The 15,691-nt window shown below is 58.2% G+C and overlaps 1 protein-coding gene across 3 annotated transcripts; it reads left to right on the top strand.

Moving 5' to 3' along the window:
• The first annotated feature begins 254 nt into the window (after positions 1-254).
• On the top strand, positions 255-14,846 carry LOC145518314 (complement C4). 3 transcript variants are annotated; one of them, XM_081522416.1, is made up of 41 exons: positions 255-430; positions 557-755; positions 945-1,146; positions 1,345-1,415; positions 1,499-1,587; positions 1,791-1,873; positions 2,056-2,152; positions 2,291-2,396; positions 2,508-2,640; positions 3,338-3,453; positions 3,564-3,740; positions 3,869-4,051; positions 4,177-4,362; positions 4,530-4,688; positions 4,941-5,067; positions 5,242-5,316; positions 5,807-6,004; positions 6,099-6,210; positions 6,302-6,372; positions 6,606-6,745; positions 6,857-7,066; positions 7,307-7,358; positions 7,459-7,548; positions 7,696-7,905; positions 8,081-8,156; positions 8,305-8,461; positions 8,562-8,675; positions 8,760-8,931; positions 9,147-9,379; positions 9,454-9,621; positions 9,990-10,049; positions 11,080-11,173; positions 11,251-11,437; positions 11,572-11,662; positions 11,805-11,879; positions 13,251-13,353; positions 13,487-13,576; positions 13,658-13,756; positions 13,932-14,015; positions 14,300-14,432; positions 14,574-14,846. In XM_081522416.1, the coding sequence occupies exons 1-41, from the start codon at positions 366-368 to the stop codon at positions 14,713-14,715; spliced, it is 5,229 nt and encodes a 1,742-aa protein (XP_081378542.1). In that variant the 5' UTR covers positions 255-365; the 3' UTR covers positions 14,716-14,846. The 3 variants fall into 3 exon arrangements, with proteins under 3 accessions (XP_081378542.1, XP_081378541.1, XP_081378543.1); XM_081522415.1 differs by having other exon boundaries at positions 5,807-6,016; XM_081522417.1 differs by lacking the exon at positions 11,572-11,662 and having other exon boundaries at positions 11,251-11,390.
• Positions 14,847-15,691: the final 845 nt, after the last annotated feature.

Raw genomic sequence — 15,691 nt, 5'->3', positions numbered from 1 at the left:
TGTCTGAACCATTTGCTGAGCGACATGGGGCCCTCCTGGGTGGATGTATGTGTGTAAATGCTATATGCACAGGCACCCACACCCTCCCGGTAGTGCTGGTGCCCAGGGCATTGGAATGAGAAGGGTTAACAGGGAAGGACTCAGTCTCTCCAGGCCATCATTTCCTCAAGAGACCCAGGTGTCCGGGTGCCTCCTCTGAGTACTGGGCCTAGGGCCAGTTGCAGTTCTTGGTTGTCACGTGGTTTCCCAGCTTATCTGGGCCAGGGGAGGAGCAAGGTCCAGAGTCAAAACTCTGCTTCAAGCCCTGGGTTAACCAGAAAGGAGCAGGAAGGCAGGCGGGTCTGAACCCCTTGGGTCCTCCAGCCATGAAGCTCCTCTGGGGGCTGATCTGGGTGTCTGGCTTCTTCGCCTTGTCTCTGCAGAAGCCCAGGTCCTGGAGGCAGGATGTGGAGAGCTTGGACAGGGCCAGGGCTGGCGAGGGGAGAGTGAGCTCAGAGGGTCCTGATTCAGGGGGAGGGGTGGAGGCTGGCTGTTGACTCACACTTGTTCTTCCCAGGTTGCTCCTGTTTTCTCCTTCTGTGGTTCGCATAGGGGTCCCCCTGTCTGTGGCCGTGAAACTCCAGGATGCTCCTTCAGGACAGGTGGTGAGAGGATCCGTGTTCCTGAGGAACCCATCCCACGTTAATGAGCTCTGCTCCCGGAAGGTGGATTTCAGCCTCAGCTCAGACAGAGACTTCATACTCCTCAACCTCCCGGTAAAGGCCCCACTCCCGTTTCCACCCAGCACCTCCCCTTCTGTTCTCTGTCTTCTTGGAAACATCTTTGTTTTCTCATCCCCCTGCTCCCTTCCTCCCCTCCCACCCCAGTGGTCCTCTGTGTTTCAGTCTCGCTGTCTTTTCCCTTCTGCTCTGTCTCTGACCCACTCCCACTCAATCTCCTCACAGATCCCCCAGGAACAGGCCAGGATCTGTCGCCTCCATCTCCTCCACAGAGCCCCCGAGGTCCAGCTGATGGTGCAGTCGTCATGGTTAAGGGACACTCTGTCCAAACAGACAGACATGCAGGGTGTCAACCTGTTGTTCTCCTCTCGCCGGGGGCACCTCTTTCTGCAGACTGACCAGCCTGTTTATAACCCTGGCCAGCGGGGTGAGTCTTGGCACCAGGGCCTCCACCTTTCATATGCCTTCCCAGCCACCTGAGTGATATAATCTGAAGCCCCTTACAGCAAGGCTGGTTTGCAAACATTTGTTCTCCTTCCCTTTGCTTTCTGGGAGGGGGTTGGGGACCCAGGGCCCGGCCCACCCTCCCGTGGCTTCCGCTTACCTCCTCATCCTCCATTTTCAGTTCGCTACCGAGTCTTTGCTCTGGATCAAAAGATGCGCCCGGTCACTGACATCCTCACGGTCACTGTGGAGGTGAGCCCCCGACCTCTGACCTTCCTAATGGGCCAGGGCTGCTGAACTGGCCTCTGACCGTGACTATTTCACTGCCATTGCAGAACTCTCAAGGCTTCCGTGTGCGGAAAAGGGAAGTAGTTGCTCCCTCCTCCATCTTCCAGGACAACTTTTTGATCCCAGACATCTCAGAGTGAGCATCTCTCCCGCAGACTGCCCCCACCGACACTTCTCTAACTCCCACTTCCCCTAGCTGGCCAACTACAGCACATGGTCCATTCCTGAGCTCCCTCAGCCCCTGGCTCACCCCATAGTCTCTTCCTAGGGAGCTGGGTCACTGGCTGTCAGTGGACCTCTTGTACGAGTGGGCTGAGTCTCTCCCTTGTCCGCCCTCAGGCCAGGAACATGGAAAATCTCAGCCCGATTCTCAGACAGCCTGGATTCCAATAGCAGCACCCAGTTTGAGGTGAAGAAATACGGTGAGAGCTAGAGACAGGAGGGACAAGCACCCCTTTTCTGCAAGGAGGAAGGGGTGGAGCAGAGGTGGGGGGGGTGCAGGGCCAGGGAAGGGAGATGCGGCTGCCACAGCCCCAAGGGGAGGGAAATATTTTAAGGGTCCTTTCACGAGAGTCTGATCTGCCCTCCCTTTGCCCTGGGTCAGTTCTTCCCAACTTTGAGGTGAAGATCATTCCTGAAAACCCCTACATCCTGACAACGCCTGGCTTTCTTAGTGACATCCAAGTGATCATCCAGGCCAGGTAACTCCCCCTCGCACATGGTCCCTCACACTAGGTCTGATTCCAGAATGCCCCATGCAGAGTGACATGCTATGGAACACCACTTCCCTCCCTTGCCCTAGCCCTCAGCCCCTCTTCCGAATCTCTCCTTGGTGGCAGGTACATCTACGGGAAGCCAGTGCAGGGGGTGGCATATGTGCGCTTTGGGCTCCTGGGTGAGGACGGTGAAAAGACTTTCCTGCGGGGCCTGGAGAGTCAGACCAAGGTAGGAAGGAGGGTCGAGGTGTGTGAGGTGGGTGAGGAGAGAGAGGCAGCGTGAGGAGGTGAGGTGGGAGACTCGAGTCTCATTCTTGTCCTGTCTTCTTCTTTGCCCCAGCTGGTGGATGGCCAGTGCCAAATTTCCCTCCAAAAGGCTGAGTTTCAGGGTGTGCTGGAGAAGCTTACTATTAGCATTAATGACCTCCCAGGGCTGCGCCTCTATGTTGCGGCAGCTGTTATTGAGTCTCCAGGTGAGTGGCTTCCCCTGATTATAACCCTGGACCCTCACCTCTGACCTCTGAGCTGACCCTCTGCTCTCTAGCACCAACACCACCCTGCTTCCCCTCAGCTGGGACACAAAGTCAGGAAAGACCCAGAAGACTGTCTCTCTACAACTCCATTTCTGGGCTGTTTCTGGGGAAGGGGGACCTTCCACAATCTCAGTGTATTTTTTTTTTACCCATCTATCCACCCGTCCCCCCATCCATCCACGCATCCCTCCATCAATCCACCCATCCCTGCATCCATCCACCCATCCATCCCTCTAATCACCTATCCATCTATCCATCCACCCATCCATCCATTTCTCCCTCCATCCATCACACATCCCTCCCTCCCTCCACCCATCCATCCATCCATCATTCCATCCATCCAGCCTTCCAGCCACCCATCTTCTCCTTTCATCCATCCATCTATCAATCCATCCGCCAATCCATCAATCTATCCGTCATCCATACATCTATCAGCAGAGGTGTGTTATACACAATCTGGGTGCTATGTCCTGTGGTGGCCTCAGGAAACATAGAGATGAACAGAAGGCAGTTTATGCCCTGAGGAGTTCAGCCTTGTGGGTGGGTAATACTAGAGCTCCCTCTCCTTGCCCTCAGCCCTCCTTTCCCTCTCTTCTCAGGTCTCTGTGTTCACTTCTCTCCACCCTGTATCTTGCAGGAGGAGAGATGGAGGAGGCAGAGCTCACATCCTGGCGTTTCGTGTCATCTCCCTTCTCCTTGGATCTAAGCAAAACCAAGCAGCAGCTTATACCTGGGGTTCCCTTCCTGCTGCAGGTTTCTTCTGGAAGGGGGAGGATGAGCAGTGGGGGCAGGGAGTGGTGGGCAGGAGGGCGCAGGGTCTCACTGACTGCACTCTTCCCTCTGCCCCTCCCTCATCTACCTAGGCCCTGGTCCGTGACATGTCAGGCTCCCCAGCCTCTGGCATTCCCGTCAAAGTGTCTGCCAAGTTGTTTTCTGGATCTGCTTCTAAAAATGAGGACTTTGAATGGAACACAGATGGGAGCGGCCAAGTCATTGTTTCCATTGGTGTTCCTCCGACCATCTCAGAAGTGCAGCTCTTGGTAGGACCGCACCCTCATGGGAGTGGGTGGGCTAGGAGAGAAGCTTCCCAGGCTGGCTGGTGGAGGCGGGGGGAAGCTGGGTGCCTGGGCCCTTTCCATTGACCCTGCCACCCCTCCCCTCTCTCCAGGTGTCTGCAGGCTCCCCCTACCCTGCCACTGGCAGACTCACCGTGAAAGCCCCCCTGTCCAGAAGCTCTGGGTTTCTGTCCATTGAGTGGAGGAATCCTCGACCTCTTAAAGTCGGAGAGACTCTTAACCTAAACCTGCAAGCCGTGGGCATCAGTGGGAGCTTCTCACACTTCTACTACATGGTGCGCATGACTGGCTTATAGGGGAGGACAGGGGTGGGAGGGTCTCAAGCAGGAAGACGCCCTCAGGGTGGGTGGTGGTCTCAGGGGTGAGGATGGGCAGTGAGGAGCACCCTGCTCTCCCCCAGATCCTGTCCCGGGGCCAGATCGTGTCTGTACATCAAGAGCCCAAGAGACACCTGACCTCCATCTCCGTGTTTGTGGACCATCACCTGGTGCCCTCCTTCCACCTCGTGGCCTTCTACTATCATGGGGGTGTCCCGGTGGCCAACTCCCTGCGAGTGGACGTCCAGGCTGGAGACTGTGAGGGGAAGGTAACTGGCATCAGAAGACATGGTGTGTGTGTGTGTGTGCTGGGAGGATTAAGAGAGAAGACTGGATGATTGCAAATGGGGTGATTTCGTTTCGGGTGCACTGAGGATGCACAAGACTGAACGAGTTCTCCCCACCCTGACTGCCCCCCACCTGCCACCTCTGCCAGCTGGAGCTGAATGTGGACAGTACCAAGGAGTATCGCCCTGGGGACACTGTAAAACTCAACCTGCAAACAGATTCTCGAGCTCTGGTGGCCCTGGGAGCTGTGGACATGGCTCTGTATGCTGTGGGTGGCAAGTCCCACAAACCCCTCGACATGGTCAAGGTTGGTCAAGTCCTCTCTCTGATCCTCCCTTCCCTCCGAGGCTCACCCTCCTGCTGCCCCAGGCCCCAGCCAGCCACTAGAACTCACTCACCTGGACTGCTCCCAATCCTCCCTCGAGCCTTGGCCCCGGTGGCCTCTGTTTCCACTCTCTGTCTCTCTCTCGTACTTGTCTGGACCCTGCCCTCTCACCTGCAGCTGAGTATGTGATCATGGCCACATTGTCTCTGCAGCATCTCTGCCTTTTCTCGCCAGGTCTTTGAAGCTATGAACAGCTATGACCTTGGCTGTGGTCCCGGTGGTGGAGACAGTGCCCCTCAAGTGTTCAAGGCAGTTGGTCTGGCCTTTTCTGATGGAGACCATCGGACTGAAATCAGAAAGAGTGAGGACAGAGGAGGAAGGGGAGTGGGTGGTGGGAGGATAAGGAAGAAGGAGGGGCCTGAGGGGGAAAGACAGGAAGAGGAGGGGTGGGAAGGGCTGGGCTGGGAGGGGGAGCCTGAGAGGGGAGGGGGAGGCCCTGCACCCTCCGGCTGACTGCAGTCCTGCTCTCTACCAGGTCTGAGCTGTCCCAAGGAATCAAAGTCTCGGAAAAAGAGAAACGTGAACTTCCAAAAGGCAATTAATGAGAAGCGTGAGTTGAGGGTGCCCATGATATTCTCTAGGGCTTCCCTGGTGGCTCAGATGGTAAAGAATCTGCCTGCCATGCACGAGACCCGGGTTCTATCCCTGGGTTGGAAAGATCCCCTGAAGAAGGGAATGGCTACCGGCTCCAGTCTTCTTGCCTGGAGAATTCCATGGGCAGAGGAGCCTGGTGGGCTATAGACCATGAGTCTCAGAGTCCAACACGCCTGAGCGACTAAGACATATGAAGTTCTCCACTTGGGCCCAAGGGTCAGGATTCAGGTCTGCCTGTTGGCTCCTCTGCTCCCGAGTGAGCCAGGAACTGGTATCCGGGCTAGAAATCCAGACATCATAGTTCTGGGGTTGGAGGGAGAGCAGGGGGAGGTGCTCTGCTTTGACCAGCCTCAAGTTCCTGGTCTCTCAGGGTGAGTAGTGGTGCATCTAGAGCTCAGGCTGGGGGATGAGGCGTGTCTCACTCTCACCCTCGCCTGGTCCTGCAGTGGGCCAGTATACTTCGCCCATAGCCAAGCGCTGCTGCCAGGACGGGCTGACGCGGCTGCCCATGGCGCGCACCTGTGAGCAGCGGGCGGCCCGGGTGCAGCAGCCGGCCTGCCGGGAGCCCTTCCTGTCCTGCTGCCAGTTTGCTGAGAGCCTGCGCAAGAAGGCCCGGACCAGGGGCCAGGTGGGCCTGGCCCGAGGTGAGGGGCTGGGTGGGGCTGGGACACTGGCGGGGACCTCTGGAGGGTCAGGACAGCCCCCTCCTCACTGCCCTGCACGGTGCCCCCCCCACAGCCATGGAGCTCCTGCAGGAGGAGGACCTGATTGAAGAGGATGACATCCCCGTGCGCAGCTTCTTCCCCGAGAACTGGCTTTGGAAAGTGGAAGAAGTGGACCGCTTCTCCCAGTGAGGGCGTGTGCGGGGCCTGGGCTTGTCTCTGGGCTGTGTCTGGGGCCTGCCCAGCGTGCGACCCAGCTTCTCACCTTTCCCACCGCAGATTGCGACTGCAGATCCCGGACTCTCTGACCACGTGGGAGATCCACGGCGTGAGCCTGTCCAAAAGCACAGGTGCGGTCACCCTGCCAGGGCTCTTGGCTTTCGTCCTCCAGGCTCCCTGGACCGAGGCTCCCTGCTTGGTCCTTTGCTCTTGGTACAGGAAGCAGGGGCAGAGACCTGGAGATGTCTCCATGCCGAGCATGGGGCTGGAAGCCAGAGAGCAGCGGCAGGCAGGGGATGGGTGGCAAGTGGGGGGAGCTGGGTGTGATGCCCCCAGCCTCTCGTCTGTACCCTTGATCCATCAGGCCTGTGCGTGGCCACCCCGGCCCGACTCCGAGTGTTCCGTGAATTCCACATGCACCTCCGCCTGCCGGTCTCTGTCCGCCGCTTTGAGCAGCTCGAGCTGCGACCTGTCCTCTACAACTACCTGGATAGAGACCTGACCGTGAGGCCCCTTGGGGGCTGAGCGCACGGTGGTGGAGGGGGACTGGGGCAGGTGAGGGTGGGGAGCCTAACTGGGCTGGGACTCTGGCCCTCCCTGTCTTCCTGCCCCCAGGTGAGCGTCCACGTGTCCCCGGTGGAGGGGCTGTGCCTGGCCGGGGGCGGAGGGCTCGCCCAGCAGGTGCAGGTGCCCGCGGGCTCTGCCCGGCCCGTTGGCTTCTCTGTGGTGCCCATCGCAGCTGCTGCCGTGTCCCTGAAGGTGGTGGCTCGAGGATCCTTAGATTTCCCTGTGGGGGACGCAATATCTAAGATTCTACAAGTCGAGGTGAATGCAACACCCCTGAGTCTAGGTCCCCGGGCTCCCAGATTCATCCTGGACTCTGGCCCTCTCCCTGCAACAGGCCTGAGGCCACCCCCCAACCCAATGCTTTGGTCCGTTTGCATCTCCCACAATTCTGGCCTGACTGTGTTCCTGAAGTGCCAACTCCAAGTCCCGAGGCGTGTGCAGTGGGAGGGGCAGCCTGTAGCCTGTGTGATCTTTCACAGCTACGTTTCCCCTCCACAGAGAGAAGGGGCCATTCACAGGGAGGAGTTAGTCTATGAACTCAACCCCCTGGGTGAGTGACCTCCACTCACAGACATCAGTGTCCTGAGGGGTGGTAAGGGGCAGAGGGTGTGGACAGCAGAACAGACCGCCGACTCCCCTCATCTTCCCAGACCGCCGAGGCCGGACCTTGGAAATTCCTGGCAACTCTGATCCCAATATTATCCCTGAAGGAGATTTCAAGAGTTTCGTCAGAGTCACAGGTGGGAGTGTCCTCCAGTCCCTTCCTGGTGGCCACCCTTAGATTCATGTGAAACCTGGACATTTCTGTTGGATCCCGAGACTCCATGACCCTCCGACCCTGGCCCCCAGACCTGCTGTCTGACCCTCCATCGTGTCCCTCCTTATAGCCTCGGATCCACTGGAAACTTTGGGCTCTGAGGGGGCCTTGTCACCAGGAGGCCTGGCCTCCCTCCTGAGGCTTCCCCAAGGCTGCGGGGAACAAACCATGACCCTGTTGGCTCCAACACTGGCTGCTTCCCGCTACCTGGACAAGACCGAACAGTGGAGCATGCTGCCCCCTGAGACCAAGGACCGCGCCGTGGATCTCATCCAGAAAGGTTCTGAGTGCAGGGGCAAGCAGCAGTGGGGGCCAGGAGAGGGCAATTAATGAGCTGGGCAGCCCAGGTGGCCAGATCAGGGAAGAGAGATGCGGTCCCCAGTGGAAATGGGGAGCGTGGCCTGGCCACAGAAGTGGGGGAGTCGGTGTGACCTCAGCCGCCTCTCCTCTCCAAGGCTACACGCGGATCCAGGAGTTTCGAAAAAGAGATGGTTCCTATGGGGCTTGGTTGCATCGGGACAGTAGCACCTGGTGAGTTTGGGGGAGTGTCCTGGGTGTGTGGGAGGGGCCAGAGCTGGTGGGGGCAGAGCCAGCTATCATGGGAGGGCAAATAGGAACCCCAGCCCTGCCCCCTGTAGCGTCCAGTGGCTATCCCAAGCCATGCCTTCCTCCCTTCTAGGCTCACGGCCTTTGTGCTGAAGATACTGAGTTTGGCCCAGGACCAGGTGGGCGGCTCTCCTGAAAAGCTGCAGGAGACGGCCATGTGGCTGCTATCGCAGCAACGGGATGATGGCTCATTCCATGACCCGTGTCCTGTTATCCACAGGGAAATGCAGGTTCGGGGCAGGGAGGCTGGGCCAAGGGCACAGCAGGGAAGAGTCGCCCTGCCCCTCCCCACTTCCAGTTGGTGCCTCCTTTTCTCCCCACCTCAACCAGGGAGGCTTAGTGGGAAACGACGAGACTGTGGCGCTCACGGCTTTCGTGGTCATCGCCCTTCACCACGGGCTGGCCGTCTTCCCAGACAAGAATTCTGAGCAGTTGAGGAGAGTGGTAAGGCACTCATGTGTTAGCCCTTTGCTGATCCCCTTTTTCCTCAGGAGTGCAGTCCACAGACCTTCCCCCACTTTCCTCCAGGAAAATTCCATCTCAAGAGCAAGCACCTTCTTGGGGGCAAAAGTAGCTTCTGGGCTCCTGGGCTCCCACGCCTCCGCCATCACGGCCTACGCCCTGTCGCTGACCGAGGCCCCCGAGGACCTGCGGAGTGTTGCCCACAACAACCTCATGGCCATGGCCCAGGACATTGGTGGTGAGGGGGTCCTGGCAGTGAACCTGGGGCTTGGAAAAGCTGAGACCCCTGAGTGTGTCCAAAGGGAGAAACGGAATGAATGGAGGCCCTCGGAGGGAATCAGAGCATAAGCAGGGGTGACTGGGGAAGAATCAGGAGAGACTAAAGGGGTAGCGTCAAAGGGCCAGACGACTAAGATCCTCCTCTGTTCATCTGTGGGTCTCCTTTCACTCCAGATAAGCTGTACTGGGGCTCAGTCACCACTTCTCCAAGCAATGTCCTGTCACCCACTCTGGCTCCACACAGCCCAGCAGACCCCATTCCCCAGGCCCCGGCCCTGTGGATTGAAACCACAGCCTATGGCCTGCTACACCTGCTGCTATGGGAGGGCAAGGCTGAGTTGGCTGACCAGGCTGCATCCTGGCTGACCCGCCAGGGCAGCTTCCAAGGGGGATTCCGCAGCACCCAGGTAGGGGCTGTCCTGGGGTTCTAGGGTGGCTGGTCCTGAGACCGAGTACCTGAGGCCTGGCCCATCATCCCTAGGACACGGTGATGGCTCTGGACGCCCTGTCTGCATACTGGATCGCATCCCATACCACCGAGGAGAAGGGGCTCAACGTGACCCTCAGCTCCTTGGGCCGCAGTGGGCGCAAGTCCCACGTGCTGCAGCTGACCAACCACCAAGTTCACGGGCTGGAGGAGGAGGTGCAGGTGAGCCATGCCCTCCCCTGGGTGACCGGTACACCTGAGCCTCCCTCGGCCAGGCCAGAAGCCATCCCCTGTCCCCCATCCCTGCTGAATCCCCTTGGCCCCTCTGTATGCTAACTCTGTGGGAAGACTTACAGGCTCTGTGACCTGTAGCAAGTCACCCAGCCTCTGAGCTTCATTTATCTGATCTGAAAATGACACATACAGAGTCTACAGAGGGTTTAGGAGATGGTGGAGAGAGAATGCGGGTGAAGGTAGAAAGTGTTGAAATGTGAGGTGGGGAGAGGAGGTGGAGTTATTTTGGTGGACGAGTTAAGTTGAAGCAACAGTGTGGCCTTCTGATATCTCTTTCCCTTTTCTGCTTGTGAAAGTTTTCCCTGGGAAGCAAGATTAACGTGGAGGTGGGAGGAAACAGCAAAGGAACCTTGAAGGTGAGAGCTTGCGGCACTGGACGCCCGGGGCCATCAGCGGGAAGCTGGGGTGTTGAGTGGGAGACCTGCAGGCAGAGCTCATGGTCTGGGAAGGAGGCAGAGACCCCTGGGTTGCCGACCCCTGAGCTCTGTCCTGGGCAGGTGCCCCTCACTCTGCCCTCCACCCTTTCTGGGCACCTGTGGTCCCCTTCAGCCCCAGTGCTGATGCTCAAACACTTGGCGCCTCAAGCCAAGCGTCTCTCTGAGCGTCTCTGACATGGTTGTGCCCCAAAGTCCCTCTTCCTCCTGTGTGTCTTGCCTGGCTGACAGAGTCCATCCCTGCAGGAGAGCAGCTGCACTTCGGGGGCCATCTTAGCGGCCCCCACCATGCTAAGCCTCTCCTTATGACCTGGGACACTCTCCTTTGCTTTCACCCTTGCCCCGCTCGCCTCTGCAGTAACTCCGCCTTGCTTTCACCCCAGACACGCCACCTCCCCAGTAACTCCGCCTCTGCTTTCACCCCAGATCCGCCCACCTCCCCAGTAACTCCTCCTCTGCTTTCACCAGAGACTCGCCCACCTCCCCAGTAACTCCTTCTCTGCTTTCACCCCAGACCCACCCACCTCCCCAGTAACTCCTCCTCTGTTTTCACCCTGGCTCCGCCCACCTCCCCAGCTGGACAGATCCTCCCATGTACACACATCTCCTAGCTTTGTATGACCTTCAGGATCTTCTTGTCCCACATGACAAACTCATTCTCCTCCTTCAAGGCTCGGCCAGCAGCCTTTCCTGAACTTTCCATTAAAGCCTCTTCGGTGCTTCTATACAATGCTTGCCTCCACGCCAGGACCCTGCTCCCCTCTCTCTCTCACCCAACACCTGGGTCTATTTGTATTTCTGCAGGGGTCCAGGGGCAGGATGAGAAAGGGCAGAAGGCCTCAAAGCTCTTAGCCCAGGAGCTAAGGGATCCAGAGCCCTTCCATGTGGCTCTGGAGAGAGGTCTGTGGCCCTAAGTGTCCCCATATCCCCTTCCCACCCCTTGATGAGCCAGGTTCTTCGCAGCTACAATGTCATGGACATGACGAACACGACCTGCCAGGATCTTCAGATTGAAGTGACGGTCATGGGCCACGTCGAGTACACGAGTGAGTGTTGGGGTCTTAGGCTGTGGGTTTCTGAGGGGGTGGTGCCAGGGCTGAGCCACAGTGCTGTCCCCTCGCAGTGGAGGCTGAGGAGGACTATGAGGAATACGAGTATGAGGACTCTCAAGCCGGGGATGACCCCGAGGCCCACTCCCAGCCCGTGACACCCCTGCAGCTATTTGATGGTCGGAGGAACCGCCGTAGGAGGGAGGCCCCCAAGGCAGCTGAGGAACGGGAATCCAGGGTGCAGTACACTGTGTGCATCTGGTGAGCCGTAGGGTGGCCCTGGGCATGTGGGTGCTGCTGGTCTGGGAGAGGGAGGCAGGGCCGAGGTTGGGGCTGGGTGTCTACAGCCTGGCACCAGGCAGGGTGACCCAGACAACAGGCACGTGTCTCCACAGGCGGACTGGCAAGGTGGGGCTGTCGGGCATGGCCATTGCAGACATCACCCTCCTGAGTGGATTCCACGCCCTGCGGGCTGACCTGGAGAAGGTGTGGCCAGCCACCCAGAGGGACCACTTGTGCCCACAGGAGCCCTGCCCCATCCCCGCAGCAGCCCCAGCTGCGGAGCCCTGTCACGTGCAGGGCGGCTGGGGGCTTCCTCCTTGTGACTCTCAGCTCCCATTCCCCACAGCTGACCTCCCTCTCCGACCGTTACGTGAGCCACTTTGAGACCGAGGGTCCCCACGTCCTGCTGTACTTCGACTCGGTGAGCAAGGAGGGTGACAGAGGGGCGCAGAGCTGGCACTGGGTTTCCTGAGCTCGTGTTAGGAGGTTTCCCAGGAGGCAGGTGTATCAGCAGCTACTGCTCTGGGAGAGAACTTGTGGTGTGAGCAGGGAGACAGGACAGGAGGGGGTTGGAGCCTTGGCCAGGGAGGTTCCCCGCTGCCTGCAGGGAGGCGGGGCTGAGCCCCTTCTGTGTCTTGGGATCCAGTGCCAGTCAGCCGGGGAGGGCTTGAGAGAGAGCCTTTCTTAAATTTGAATTTATTCATTGTGACGGACTGCTTTTTTGTTGTTGAACATCCCGTTGTTTTCTGTTTATGATATTCAAGTGTGTTTTGTTTTTTTTTAAATAATGGCGATCCTAGATGAATTGTTTTTTTTCCCCCATGGCCGTATTTGACTAACACATAGTTATCAACTCTGACGGCCCTCCAAAAATTTCTTGAACATTTATTGTAACCTTTGGAGAGAGATGTGAAAAAGGCATGTTAATACTGATACCATTCGCCATGTGTTTGTGGGTCGGGGAGGCCCTCCCTGCCCAGTGTGTGCAGAGGGCACAGACCCTGTGGGCTTGAGAAGCCAGGCAGAGGAGTTATTTTCCACACAGTGGAAAATGAGGAAGATGTCAAGTCAGGGAGCTCACCGTGCAGCATAGGAAGGAAACTCATGTGGGATACCAGGCTGGACTGGACCAGTGTGGGCATGAGGAGAGGAATCAGGCCTACATGAGTGGCGGGGTCAGAGAGGGCGGCAGAGGGCTAGCACTTGTTGGTACCTAGGAGATAAGTGAGGCCTTAGTTGTATCAGTGAAGCTATGGAAAGGGTGAGTGGGTTTGGAGGGCAGGCAGAGGGAATTGGGAGAGTTTAATACGTCCTGTAAAATTCCCAATACAAGAATCAGGCTGAACATTTGGTTCAGGAACCATGCGCCTGCAGAGTTTTGGGAGTGGTGAGACCGCCCCAGGAGAGCGCAGAGAAGGGGAAGGGACTATCTGGGGCCTGTGTCTCTGGGAGAGACAAGCGAGAAGCTCAGAAATGATCAGGTCAGAATCAGGGGTGGTCTGGAAGCTAGCCCTGAGGGTAGGGAGAGTTTTGTGAAGATGTGTCCATGAAGTGAGACTCTGTGAAGCCACTCAGGGCCCTGGAGATGGTGAGGTCACCATGTGGGCAGTGACGTCAGCAGAGACCTTGGGGAGCAGTTTTTAGAAATCCTGGGCTGGAAGGAAAGAAATGGTGAAGGACACTGAAGGTAAGGTCGACCGGAACCAAACAGGCCAAGCAAATCCATCATAGCGGTCTGCAGGGCCCACAGGTGGGTCCCTGACTTCCCTCCACCCATCTCCCCCCATGCCAGGTCCCCACCTCCCGGGAGTGCGTGGGCTTTGGAGCTGTGCAGGAGGTGCCCGTGGGGCTGGTACAGCCGGCCAGTGCCGTCCTGTATGACTACTACAACCCTGGTGAGACGTCGGGGACACTCGGGAGGGTGGAGTTAGGTGGCAGTGAGGGGTGGCAAGGGAGTCCTGTGGGTCCATGGGACTGGGGAGGCAGGGAGAGGCGAGTGCCCTAACGTCCCTCTCTGCTTTTCTCCAGAGCACAAATGTTCTGTGTTTTATGGGGCACCACGTAAGAGCAAACTCTTGTCCACGTTGTGCTCTGCGGATGTCTGCCAGTGTGCTGAGGGTGAGACACTGGGCCGGGATCAGGGGTGGGATGGCGGCGTGGCTGGGGCCTACATGGTCTCACCTGGGCCCCTGACTTCAGGGAAGTGCCCCCGACAGCGCCGGGCCCTGGAGCGTGGGCAGCAGGACGTGGAGGATTACCGGATGAAATTCGCCTGCTACTCTCCCCGAGTGGACTACGGTCAGTCTTCCCGCCTGGGCCCTGGCCCTGACCCTGACCCTGACCCACCCTCAAAGTCTCTTAGGTTTGGCCTGCTCCTCTCAGGCCCACGGACAGCCTTGTCACTCTGCCCTGACCTCCCGTCCTCTTAGCCGCGGGATAACTAACCTTCCCTCCCTTCTCCTAACCCCCACAGCCTTCCAGGTTAAAGTTCTCCGAGAAGACAGCAGGGCCGCTTTCCGCCTCTTTGAGACCCGTATCACCCAAGTCCTGCATTTCAGTAAGAGGGGGACAGATAAGTGGCCGGGGCTGGGGGGCATACTGGGGAGCTGAGGTCTGGCCTTGGGGCCTTGGCGCCTGGAAGAGTGAAACTGCAGCTAGTCTGAGCTCAAAGCCCCTCAGCCTCTTAGAAGCCCAGAGCTTGTCCACAGACAGGAACGCAGTCCCATCTGCCCGCTGGGAGTGGTAAGGGTCAAATGGAGGCTCGGCGCAAAGCCCCCCAGGCCCCTGCTGTGCTACCCCTCCTCTTCCCCTCTGATGGTTCTGTGGACCTTCTCCCCTCAGCCAAGGATGCCAGGGCCACCGCTGATCAGACCAGAAACTTCCTGGTCCGAGCCTCTTGCCGCCTTCAGCTGGAACCTGGGAAAGAATATCTGATCATGGGTCTGGATGGGGCCACTTACGACCTCAAGGGAGAGTGAGTTCTTGGGACCCCTGAGTCTTCTGCTCTGCCCACGCCTCCCGAGGGAAACGGTCCCCTGTGCCCTCAGAATCCAGGTGCCTCAGGGTCTGCCCCTGACCCTCAGCTAACCCCTGCTGACTGCCCCTTCGCCCGCAGCCCCCAGTACCTGCTGGACTCGAACAGCTGGATCGAGGAGATGCCCTCCACGCGCATGTGCCAGAGCACCCGCCATCGGACACCCTGTGCCCAGCTCAACAGCTTCCTCCAGGAGTATGGCACGCATGGCTGCCAGGTGTGAGGGCGCTTTCCCAGCTTCCCCAGGAGGAGCCGGAGCTGTGGAAAGATGGTGCCTGGACTCCTGCCATGCCCTGTGCCCTGACCAGAGCCCTATGCAAAACCAGGGACTCAATAAAGGCCTTTGGCAGCAAAGTGTCTGTGTGTATCTCCAGGACTGAGATCAGCGTCCCCACCACCTGTTCCAGGTTCTGGGGGGCCCAGGCCTGGGTTGGCATCATCTAAGGCTCTCAGAGCCTGGGTGACCCTTACGGTGTCCAGCTCTGCCTGAATCCCCTCCTCCCCTAGGCAACCCCTTGGGAGCTCCGTGCCACATTGTGACCATGGTGGGCAGCTGGCCCTGCGCTCTGAGGATGCCGTGTCCACACTAAAACCTCCCTTTTACCCTGCCCGCAGGGCACTCGCTGTGACTGGCAGCCTGTCACCGGGGCCTCAGGCGGGGGGCTGCACACCAGGCACCTCAGCCCTTCTGCTTCGTGAGCAACTCCCCCACCGCATGTCCCCAATATGCTCATGCACGTGGCATTTCTGGGGTCTTGCTTCTAACTGAAACCTGCTCTGTTGAAAGCCTGTTTGACACTGGATCCATTTATCAGCAGTATTAAGTAACTTTCCCAGAATTGTGCAATCCTCAAGTCTGATGACATCTTCATCTAGATACTGATTTCAAACAGACCGAAAGGCCGACTTTAGTGTTTCTCAATACTCTGAGGGAACTGCTGTTCCCAGGGGTCAACCCTCCCCTCCCCTCCCCTAGCTCTCCCCCATTATGGCAACACCTCTTGGTCTTCAGGGCTAACGTAGAAATTCATCTAGAGGAATGTGCTGAGGTCATTTTTGAGGGAAACTGAGTTAACTCAGCAGCCTGCCATTCAGTCATTCAACAGGAATTGTGGACCTCTCACTCTAGGCCATGCCCTTCCCTGTTCCAGATCCCCATCTTCTGTGAATGGTGTGAGGTCAGGGAGCTGCATGCTTCT

The sequence above is a fragment of the Giraffa tippelskirchi genome, chromosome 8 (genome assembly GCF_054371585.1).
Source record: "Giraffa tippelskirchi isolate mGirTip1 chromosome 8, T2T-mGirTip1v1.2.pri, whole genome shotgun sequence".
Taxonomy (NCBI): domain Eukaryota; kingdom Metazoa; phylum Chordata; class Mammalia; order Artiodactyla; family Giraffidae; genus Giraffa; species Giraffa tippelskirchi.
Note: the sequence above shows the minus strand (reverse complement) of the source record. Positions and strands in the feature narration are given on the sequence as shown.

What these genes read in the sequence shown, in the direction of transcription:
- LOC145518314 (XM_081522415.1), top strand. Translation starts at nt 366, where the DNA reads ATGAAGCTCCTCTGGGGGCTGATCTGGGTGTCTGGCTTCTTCGCCTTG. An exon ending in CAAGTGATCATCCAGGCCAG is followed by an intron (nt 2,153 to 2,290) that starts GTAACTCCCCCT and finishes CCTTGGTGGCAG; the next exon opens with GTACATCTACGGGAAGCCAG. An exon ending in TTATCCACAGGGAAATGCAG is followed by an intron (nt 8,462 to 8,561) that starts GTTCGGGGCAGG and finishes CACCTCAACCAG; the next exon opens with GGAGGCTTAGTGGGAAACGA.